The sequence below is a fragment of the Gobio gobio genome (genome assembly GCF_949357685.1).
Source record: "Gobio gobio genome assembly, chromosome: 20".
Taxonomy (NCBI): Eukaryota; Metazoa; Chordata; class Actinopteri; order Cypriniformes; family Gobionidae; genus Gobio; species Gobio gobio.
The window spans coordinates 26793955-26806132 of NC_137113.1; the positions used below are offsets into that span (position 1 = coordinate 26793955).

The 12178-nt window shown below is 35.4% G+C and overlaps 1 protein-coding gene across 2 annotated transcripts in view; it reads left to right on the top strand.

The window, feature by feature from the left end:
- The window catches only part of arhgap17a (Rho GTPase activating protein 17a), a 38058-nt gene that overhangs the window by 23942 nt on the left and 1938 nt on the right, over positions 1-12178 (top strand). Inside the window, exons 10-19 of one of the 2 annotated variants that reach the window (XM_079845651.1) lie at positions 341-468; positions 3917-4028; positions 4115-4196; positions 4277-4357; positions 5159-5272; positions 5356-5447; positions 5528-5684; positions 6040-6303; positions 8528-8655; positions 9534-10067. In XM_079845651.1, coding sequence (XP_079701777.1) covers positions 341-468; positions 3917-4028; positions 4115-4196; positions 4277-4357; positions 5159-5272; positions 5356-5447; positions 5528-5684; positions 6040-6303; positions 8528-8655; positions 9534-10067 — 1692 coding nt within the window. The remainder of the gene's footprint in view (positions 1-340; positions 469-3916; positions 4029-4114; positions 4197-4276; positions 4358-5158; positions 5273-5355; positions 5448-5527; positions 5685-6039; positions 6304-8527; positions 8656-9533; positions 10068-12178) is intronic. The other variant, XM_079845652.1, reaches the window with a different exon arrangement.

Consider the following 12178-nt stretch of genomic DNA (forward strand, 5'->3'; position numbering starts at 1 on the left):
ATTTGTACCCATAAATCTTGCACTTGAGTGCTATAAATTGTTGTGATGGTTTCCTGCGAGCACACGTGAGGCAAACAGACATGTTGTCCCAGCATGTGGCCATGAGTAATATTTCTCACATCTCACCCACCTAGTTCATCTGCCTTTTTCAGAAACGGTTAGAAAGAAAAAAAGAGCTTGAAGTGGACTTAACAGCAGGATGTAGTGTTTAGCTTCTTGAAAGCAGATGAATCACCGATGAATGTTCCTTCCTTCTATAATCCACTTCTTTTATTTTAATAAAGTGATGCTTTCAATTGATGCTGCTAGTAAATGAAGTTATTTATGTTTTTCCTGACAGATTCGTGGACTGAGAAGCCAGCGTTTGGAACTGCTCTGGAAGAGCACCTGAAGCGCAGCAGCAGAGAGATTGCTCTGCCTATAGAGGCCTGTGTCATGATGCTGCTGGAGACTGGAATGAAAGAGGAGGTACAGCACGACCACAAAGCGTTTAAACAATTTATCAGTCATACAAATGAAATGTCCTGAGCCAATCTCAAGGATCGGTATCGGGCCGATTAAGGCCAAGACTAATCCGTATTGGCTATCCTAAGCCTGATCCTTTATTTTACGTTAGCTGTCATGCAGGTGTCATAGAGTAGGTGGCGGTATGCACCTTCAAGTGGGCTTGCCAACCGCCATTAAAAGGTAAAGAAGAAGCTCAAATGTGCGTGATGCACGAGAACCAATGAGGTCTGTTATAGTGCGTATGTTTATCATATTTGATGCGCACCTTTTTTAACGAATCACTCGAAAGTCATTTATTTAGTGTATATTTTTTTTATCTGCCATCAGACTTTCTGAGATGTCGTTGCCATGGGTTGCATCTTGTTTCGGACTTGATTTGAAAACCTGGCATTCTGACACTGCAAGCTTCATGCTTTCTAACTTTATCTCTCCTTTTTTTCTTTTAGTTGCAATTATTCTGCTTATGGTACATGTAAAATATAAGAAGTTTTATATCAGTAGTACCATATTCATTAGGGGTGTAACGCTACATGTATTCGTACAGAACCGTTTCGGTACAGGGCTCTTGGTTCGGTGCACGTGTGTACCGAATGGTTCCGAATGCAATCTTTAACAGTTAACACTCGGCTTGTTTAAAGCGCTGAACATGCTTCTATCCGAGTTCCCACACAAACATATTAAGTATTCAGTCCATTTAATCACAAAATTCAAACGATAAATGCTGTTTTGACGCTCTTTAATGGTATGTGACTGATCACTGTATAGGCGCGTCAGTTCAAGCTGCGGCGCGCGAGTGAACGCGATCATCTCTTCCTGAAGAATAAACATGAATTAATATCTTAAGGTATGTTGAGGATGCATTACAACTTACTGAAGCGTATCATATGTAATCGCTCAATCAGTGTTTCAATGGCGGAAAGACATTTTAAATAAAACCACAGCTGGTTAGTTCATTAGAGAAATGAATTATTTCACTAAATATATGCACTATATTAGCCTATATACTGTATATTGATTATATTCAACATAACCTGTTAGTGATGTCTTGATTATTTAATGTATGTTTAAATAAATCTGTCCTGAAAATTACAGACACTGTGTATAAATAATAATATTTCAACAACGAATTGGAGAAAAAACATAATTTTATAATAAGATTTTAGAAGTTCATGCAAAAACTGCCTTATGTGACGTTTACTTGTTTGCATACAATGTTATTTGAGTGTTGATTATTATATCTAAAAATAAATAGCAACTGTATTTAGGCTAATAGTTTGGGCTCTGTTGTTAACCTTTAATATTACAGTAATGTCCAAGTAAGGGCTCCCTATAGTTTACAGCATTATCTTGAAGAAACTTTGTTATAATTGATTTAATTTAAGGACAGACACAATTTTTTCAGTAAACCACTGTTTAATAAAAATAAATAAAAAGCAATTTGGTAAAACTGCTGTACCGAACCCGTACCGAACCGTGACTTCAAAACCAAGGTACGTACCGAACCATCAGTTTTGTGTACCGTTACACCCCTAATATTCATAATTGTGAGCAATACAATCTATACTGTAGCTGTGTCCGAAATCGCGTACTATGTGAGTAGGTACTACATTTGAATTTTAACTTACTTCATGAACCGTTAAAAAAGTATGTTCTATATAGTATAAATGTAATCCAGACGTACTACATCTGCCATGTTGTCATTATCACATGACCTACCAGCGTCAGTTGCATCCCTTCACTCCATTCATAAATCCTCTCCCGTATCCACATGCACACTTCAGAATCTCGCCGGAAGTAGTAGGTCATCCGGGTACTTTTCACCGACTGTTTTTCAAATACTATGAATTCGGACATACTACTCTGTTGGTGTACTGTTTTTCACATACTATATAGTAGGGAAGTATTCAATTTCGGACACCGCTTATGTCTGCAATTTTAACAGATGTTAACATCTACCAAAGTCTTTATTCAGTGTAGAGAGAGAATATGTGTATTTTACTATAGTAAATATAATTACTGTAGTAACTGTTATATTGGAATTGCTCCATAGTGATAGATGCCCACTTTTTACATTTGAGCCCCTGAAAAAAACTCTTCACATCGGAATTACACATACATTGGATTGATTTTAATAACTTTAATGTACTTGAAGTGTGCATCAAACACTAGGAAAATACAAGTATCAGATTGGACCACAGTAATCTTTTCCAGTCTGTTCAAGGCATATCAGCAAATGCTTTTAGTCGTTTATTAAACCACAATACAAGTATTGTTCACCTTTTACAAGTGTCCACATTGTACCATCACCAATCTTTAAAAAAAAAAAAAAATTGTCTGAATTATCATGTTACTGCAACTGTCAAACAAAACAAAACATTAAAAAAAATATTAGGGCTGGGCATTGACACAAATTTCACGATTTTATTTCATTTCAATTCGATTCAATATTGATCAATTGGGGCCTATCAGGTACAGTACATGGCAAATTTCCCCAAGGAAAAAAATCTCAACTCATTTATTTTTATTCATTTTTTGTTTTTCTATTTTGAAGGGGACAGTGTACATTAATCAACATTCAGATAGATACCCAAGTTAGCCAAAGGATAATATGCAATAAACTATAGCCTACTTGGATCCCTAGTTGGTACATCACTATAATATTAAAGGTTAAAATTAACTGATTTGTTGGCTTCTTGCATTTTTTGCAAGTTTTTATTATAGCAACGTTAAAATAATAAATTTTGAATGACATAATTATCTTTCTACTATTTTTTTTATACATAAACATTTAAGTGGTGGTTGTCATAAAGTCATGAAAGATTAATTCAAACACATTAAATATTAAGAACAGGTTAAGTAAAAATACAATGAATAAGCAATATAGTTAATATATTTTTCAAAATGTTACTCACTAAGTTTATTTTTTATGGTCATTGTTTGTCTTTTCTGAGGTAAATATTACGCAACATTGTTCTCAAGCTGTTTTTTGACGTCTTTTCCTGGTTGAAACACTGAGACGTGATATGGATTTCATAAAGTTGTACTGTAGCTTTCAACATACCTTCTGATGTTCGTTCATGTTTGTTTTGTGCTGTACTAGTAAACAAGAAGAGAGACGATCAGTTCACGTGTGTTTGTTCGCTTATTGTTTGAATTCCATAATAAAATTGACAGAATTTTAAAGCTGAGACTTTGTTTCATATCAGAAGTAACAACGCACAAAGCTTATTTTAATTTATTGGATGGGAGGTGCGCGACAAAGTTTTGTTCATTCATCAACTGAAAACAACGTAGACTGAAAGATGGATTCTTCAATATGAGAGAAAATTGAGAAGTCTGTATTTTTTACCCAGCCCTAAAAATCTAATGGTCTAAATATGCATTCATCTTTAATTTCCTCGTTCTCCAGGGTCTTTTCAGAATAGCGGCAGGAGCCTCTAAACTGAAGAAGCTGAAGGCAGCGCTGGATTGCTCCACCTCACAGCTGGAGGAGTTTTACTCCGACCCACATGCCGTTGCTGGTACAGCCTGTTTTGTTGTGCGTATCAGTAAGATGTCATTCACAATTAATGAATGTTAATTTGGAATCGTACTCTCCTTGTTTAAGGGGCATTAAAGTCATATCTCAGAGAGCTGCCTGAACCTTTGATGACTTACCAGATGTATGATGAGTGGATACAGGCATCCAAGTAAGCCATCTTGCAGTACTTTACATAAAGGTTTAAAGGAATCATGTTTGTGTTGTTAATTACTGTGCTTTTACTTTAAGTGTCCCTGATCCAGACAAACGGTTACAGGCTTTGTGGGTTACCTGCGATCAATTACCAAAAAACAACAAGGCAAACTTCAGGTAGGTTTCAATTCATTCTGAATGTGAAGTGTAATCAGTTTGTGCAAAGTTCTGGGGTTTTATGTTCCTGCACAGATTTCATCTGAAAATGTGTTTGCACGATTTTAAAGTTTTATTGTAAATCATTTGCATATTAGTTTAGGAACTAGGATAAGAAGATATTTTTAAATAAATGGCATTTGATAGAAATAAATAATAAATAGTGAAAAAAATTCTAGTAAATACATTTCTTAATCTTTTTTTAGAAAAAGAACGGGAACTTACAGTAATAATGTAAAATATGTAAAAATAATAATGTTTTTTTTGAACATTCAAGCTTGAAAACCTATTCTACGACTAGCCAATAAAACTGCAAATTAAAAACTACTTACTTCAAGCTCCATTTGCAAAATTGCCATGCCAAGTTGGCCTCTTTTCAGCATACATAAAAACCACAATGGAGTTGCAAGGTTTAGTCACAAACTCTTTCAAATGCTTTTCATTGGTTAGAAAGGTGCAAAACCCACAGACAGATGTAAAGTCTTGTGCAGTTTTGCTTGTTAGGTAATGTTTATATTATATTTATTTAAAAAAAAGAAAAAGACAATTATTTTGTAGTGTAAAAACAAAAATGTTCTGACACCAGCAGATCACTGAAAAAATGTGTTTGTATAATTATAATTGAAGACCATGTGTGCAAAGATTGTTTTCTTTAGAATCCCTCTTTCCCGTTTACTACAACAAAGGAGTTCCAGATGGTGATTAAAATTTGTTTTCAAAATGCATTCTTCTTCTGATTCTGACATTTTCTCTGTTTTGCAGATACCTTATTAAGTTCCTTGCTAAGCTCGCACAGGAAAGTGACGTTAACAAGATGACCCCCAGCAACATTGCCATTGTCCTTGGACCCAATCTGCTGTGGGCCAAAACCGAGGGGTCAGAATATTCTGCAATATCCAGCAAACACGCTATCATATTGAACTGTGCCTTTTTTTAATCTCTCTTCTCTTTACCCACAGGAGCCTAGCAGAAATGGCTGCTGCAACCTCTGTCCATGTGGTTACTATTATTGAACCCATCATTCAGCATGCAGATTGGTTTTTCCCTGAAGGTAGGGGTCATAAAGCTTTATATATATAGGATTGCTATTTTAAGGTTTTAAGATTAACCTGTTTCTTGTTATTCCTTCAGATGTGGATTTTAATGTATCCGGCATGTTTTCGATGCCCGCACCCCTTCCGAACAACGTCAACCACCTGACCCCTCCAGATTATGATTCGGGCACCATAGAGAGGAAGAGACCTGGCAGCATGGTGGGCCCAGATGGTGAATTGCCCCGGAGAGACAGGTAAATCTTCACACACAACTTTAATTAACAGTTTGATTCCTTGAATCAGTCATGCTGGTTATTTCCTCTTGCTTCACAAATATCTGCAATTAAATTGATTAGAATAATCCAACTTAATTGATCAATTAACTTTAATTGAGCAATTAAAACAGCAGATTAGATTGCATTCACCATTAACCTGTCGGGTATTGTCCATTCTGCTGATAAATCTCTTGCTTTTCCCTTTTAACCCTGCAGTATGTGTGATGTGAGTGGGATTTCCACCAATGCAGATCACCCTCTTGGTTTCTGTGGTGTCGCTCTCCTGGGAACTTATTAGCACTAGTGGTGTCTTTGCTGTCTTTTCTTTCTGTAGCTCTGCTAATAAATTAATGGACCACAATCCTCGTAGAGGCAATACTGTACCTAGAAAGCAGCACGCTTCGCCTGCCTTCCAGCCCCCGCTGCCCCCAGTGGAGGCTGCAGGTAGTGCAGGGGGTCAGCCTGTGGCTGAACTCTTGCTCCAGCAGCCTGCGCATGCGGGCCTGGGCTTAGAGAGCTGCCAGCCCGGGCTGGCGCTGGGGATGGCCGCCCTGGCAGCAGCACAGCAGCTTCTAGCTCAGCATACTGAGGAGATCAGGTAAGACTCCTGCAATGTGCCGGACCAGTGCGATGCATTAATGAATCAGCCCTGCATGCACATGGAGTAGCTGTGGAGGATCTTTTAACTCTCTGGCTTTTCAGTAACAGAACAGCAATTAGCTATGATCGATTCATTTATTCCATGTTTGAAGGTGTCTGATAACGGGAGTTTATGGGATAAAGCAAGTAGTATTCGAATGGTCATCTGATCTAAACATGTCTTTCCCCATTCTCCTACTCCATTTAAAACAAAAGTTTTTATTAGGCTACACTGTCTGACTGATAAAAAGTGCAAAAACTAGATGGCTTAAAATGATTTCAATATCAATTTTAAATGTTTGACTTATAGTGTAGCACTTTTCACATCATACATTGTTTACAAAAAATCAAGTATATGTGATATGCTATATCACCCTACACAAGTATACTGCATGTATACGGATAAAGTTGGACAACTTCATTTAAAGAGCTGTGTGATAATACAGTTTACATTTTGCAACAATATAAACAGTCACACTGCTGAGATTTTCTATTCTGTTGTGTAAATTGCTAGACTTTAGTATATTGCTAGGTTAGAAATTTCTAACCAATTTATTCAATTAATTTAAAAAAAGCTTTAAATATCTTTGTGGACAGTGGAGGGCCTTGGAGACAAAAGGAATCAAAAAGGTTGAGAACCACTGCTTTAGGGGTAGATAAGGAACAAACCTTTGATGGTAACATATGGCAATTAGCTATGATACCCTAGTGATGCCCAAACTTAAAGGGTCACCCAAAAGTTCACAAATAGTTCACCCAGAAATGAAAATTCTGTCATTTACTCACCCTCAAGTTATAATAAAAACCTATATGAATTTTTTTTCTTCTGTTGAACACATAAGAAGATATTTTGAAGAATGTTGGTAACCAGACGGTTGAAGAATATTATTGAAGTCAATGGCTACTGTCAACTGTCTGTTTAATGTAATTGATTTGAGTAAATGATGACAGAATTTTCAGTTTTGGGTGAACTACCCTTTAAGGTAAAAATTTTGCACATAAAAAAACCAACACTAAGAAAAATGCTGAATGGCTGTGGCTTTTACCATTTTAAATGATTTAATATTAAAGGGGTCATGATTTGAGAAATCATTTCATTCAGCCTTTGATATATAAAGGTTCTTTGTGATATAAGAATATCCTGTAAGTTTCAGAGCTGAAAACTTCCTTGTTAGTCAAAGAAAAGCTTTTATAGACACCAGGCCCAGCAAACGATCGATTTCAGAATGTGCCAGGCTGTGATGTCTGAGTGTAGTGAAGCACCGCCTCAACAGAAGAAGAACAACGCCTGATTCTGTAGCCCCGCCCACCGATTTGTGCATAGCATGTTATAGATAAATAACATAGGCCTACAAAGAGCTAAACAGGATCGAAATTCCAAGCAATAAACATGCTGCATAAGCTTATTCGGATTCCAATATTATGAATGCATGGATGAACTTTATTTTTAATGAATATCCAGCTCACAAGGGGAAGACATTGCGCGTTTGTTCCTTCATTTCCCCACGGATTCATTTGTAAACAAGAGACTGGCTTTGCAGACAGGATGAGATTTTTATTTTATATGTGACAGTATGGCATTGTTACAGATCGTTTGATATCTATGGATTATGTGTACCTGTCTAACTGAACATAACTTAGCACGCTGTCACAGGGCTCGCAAAGCCCAACGTCCCGGGGCTATGTGTTTTCCAGACTACCAAAACGTATCACCGGCCTGGCGACGGACTTAAATAGTAAAATAACATTCCTTACTTGATGTGCGTTCACTCTCTTGACTTGATATTTGAAGGAAAAATACAATCGCGGAAGTTTTGATCATGCTTTGATTTGTCTGACTCTGCAGTGAGGCTTGTGCATGCAGCGTGTGTCTGTTAATGATGCACGGTTCGCGGTTATATCCGATCGGGCGGGCCAAGTAATACAAAAATAACATTCCAATTAATTGCCTATTACTATTACTTATTCGTTATGATTATGTTTTTGAATATAAAAACCACGCAAACGTCATAAGTTGACAACAATATAGAGAAATTAAAAAAGCCAGTTCATGACCCCTTTAAAATATTCCATCAGATAAGGCTTAAGTTCGTATTTATTTGCAGTTTGCATTTTGTGGAATGTTATTAAATATTATTGATTGATTTATTATTTTTTATTTTTTCTCGTTGTTTGCTTAACAGTTCAAAGAACCGAGACTCTGCTTCAACTCCTCCAGCTCAGAGAAATGGCACTGGAGGATCAGGACAGCTGATTGTGGGGACGCCTGTGGCTGGATCTACAGGACCCAGTCCTCACATGGCTCGCAGAGGTCAGTGGACTTACCTGGAAAGTCTTTAGGCTCCAATATGCTTACGGCAAAGTTTTTCGTTCTTCTCTTGGAGTTGAAAATTGAAAATGTCTGATCAGTTAGTCAACACCACCCACGTTTAGCTGAATATGCACGCTTTCCTCTCAATAACAAAATAAACCCAACAAAAAGGAGAATGGTAAGTAGATATCCTTTTAGAAGTCATCCGAATATTGTGACATGGATAGGTTTGCACCAGCTCTGCAATTCGGCACTCCAGTCAAGTCACGTTAGATTTATTTATATAGCACTTTACACAATAGATTGCTTTAAAGATAGCAGCCTAAAGCTGGGCTCCGACTACGGGAGTTTTTAAATCTTAACCGATTGGGAAATCTGGTTGCATCATGCATATAAGGAGAAACATCACAGATATTCTTGCTTGAAATCTCAAAACTGCACACACTACAAGATATTCTTAAGATTGTCATGCCAGATTTAGCACCTCACGTGATCTGACGGGGAAGCGGATGTAAACAAATATTGTCGTGGCAACTTGCTGTAAACATTATATGAGGAGACATTATAAAGGCAGTCATGCTGTTGCCACATTTCAACCAGCTGTTCCTCCATCTCCGTTGACCACCGGACCCGTACAGCTGTTTGTTGTTTTGCGGCCGCCATTTAAAAAGTACTATTTGTAATCATAGTCATAATCATTCCGATTTAAGAAAATCCTAAATATCAAACATGGATGTGTCCGCGAGCAGATTTAAGATTTGATCTGTAAGCACCTCACATTCTTTGATTCCGCTTAAAGTATATCAGGGCTTTTTATATGACAAGAGCAGCCAAGAACTCAAGAAAGAGCTTGTTTTAAGTTCTCTTTTTATTTGTAGGTACAAAGAAGCCGGCCCCAGCTCCTCCTAAACCAGCCAACCCTCCACCAGGACAACCAACCAATCAGTCAGTACAGCAAACCTCTTCAGGCACCCCTCAGTCCCTCTGCCCCTCCCCTAGACCGCTTTCTAGTTACTCTCCTACCAATCTGAGCCCCACACAAACACAGGCTCAAACAAACACGACACCTCGTCGCCACTCGAGCATCCAGCCTCCTATTCAGGCACCCAACCATCCACCCCCTCAGCCTCCCACACAGGCCACGCCCCCTCCCCAACCCACTGCTCCTGGTGACCCCGGAGAAGACCCCTCCCCTCCAAACACGCCCACTCCTCCTAGCACCCCTCCGCCCACGACAGTGTTTCAAGACAGTCCCAGTCCCACAGCTCCCCCGGTGTTCCAGTCAGGATCACTTCCTCGTCCGAGGCCTGTGCCTAAACCACGTAACAGACCTACTGTTCCCCCTCCGCCCCAGCCTCCAGCAACAGGAAGCGACAGCAATGGAATTTGCAGTGCTGCCTTCAAAACAATGGGTGAAGCTCTTTTATTTCCGTCACACTAGCTTCTGTTTAACAGCATGTTTGTTTGCATTTCTGTGAAGTTTCAGAGCACATGTAGGCTGTGTCTGAAAGATACAATTGTAATACCACTGCTTTTACATAAAGATTATTTGTTTTTATAGGTTAATAAAGATGTGATTTTGCATCAGAAAGCCTACACAGAGATTACACAGTTTGAATGAATGTGTCCAGCTGTTAGTGACAAAGTTAAAATAAAAATAAATAAAAAACAATATAAGAGTTAACGGACTAACATTTTAGAATTGCACCTCCTGGCTGTGTCTTGAGAGCATTTTGGTACGTATCAGTAATGACTGACTGAACATCCATTTTTACATTTATTATCCTTTTCTGCCTAATAGGTTTTTTTTAAATACCAAGTATTCTATATATATATATATATATATATATATATATATATATATATATATATATATATATATATATATATATATATATATATATATATATATATATATATATATATATATATATATATATATATATATATATATATATATATATATATATATATATATATATATATACCAAGTATTCTATATATATATATATACCAAGTATTCTATATATATATATACCAAGTATTCTATATATATATATACCAAGTATTCTATATATATATATATATATATATATATATAATGTATATGTTATTATTATTAATTTAATTGCATCCAAAATAAAAGTTTGTGTTTATTATTTATTATATTATTTGCATAATAAATGTGTGTGTACTGTGTATCATAATATGTATGTGTATATATTTAAGATTTTTTTATATTTATATATAAAATAGTTATATGTTTTATATATATATATATATATATATATATATATATATATATATATATATATATATATATATATATATATATATATATATACTGTAAATATAAAATGTATATATATATATATATATATATACATGAAAATATTTCTTAAATGTATACATGTATGTGTGTGTATTTAAATATACATAATTATACACAGTACACACACATATTATGTAAACACAAACTTTAATTTTGGATGCGATTAATTGTATGTGTGTATATATATATATATATATATATATATATATATATATATATATATATATATATATATATATATATATATGTATGTATGTATGTATGTATGTATGCGCGCACACACACACACACACACTACCAGTCAAAAGTTTGGAAACTGTACTATTTTGATTGTTTTTGAAAGAAGTCTCTTCTGCTCACCAAGGGCTGCATTTATGTTTTTAAAAATAAAAAAAGCTGTAATATTGTGAAATATTATTAAAATGTAAAATAACTGTTTTCTATTTGAATATGTATTCAAATGTAATTTATTCCTGTGATGCAAAGCTGAATTTTGAGCATCACTACTCCAGTCTTCAGTGTCACATGATCCTTCAGAAATCATTCTAATATGATGATTTGATGCTCAACAAACATTTATGATTATTATCAATGTTGAAATCAGTTGTGTAAAACATTTCTTTTAGGATTATTTGATGAATAGAAAGTTCAAAAGAACAGTATTTATCTGAAATAGAAAGCTTTTGTAACATTGTACTACCATTCAAAAGTTTTGGGTCGGTAAGAATATAATTTATTTATTTTTTGGAAAAGAACTTAAAAAGAAATTTATACATTTATTCAGCTAGGATGCATTAAATTGATCAAGTGACAGTATAGACATTTATAATGCTGCAAAAGCTTTATATTTCAGATAAATGCTGTTCTTTTGAACTTTCTATTCATTAAATAATCCTGAAAAATAAACACAACTGTTTTCAACATTGATAATAATAATAAATGTTTCTTGAGCAGCAAATCATCATATCAGAATGATTTCTGAAGGATCGTGTGACACGGAAGACTGGAGTAATGATGCTGAAAATTTTGCTTTGAATTGCTATATATATATATATATATATATATATAATACACAAATATATATAATACACAAATATATATAATACACAAATATTTTCATATTGTAAAAAAATCCTGTGATTAGGCAAAAAAGCTTAAATAAATTGTTAACACTTTACAATAAGGTTTCAT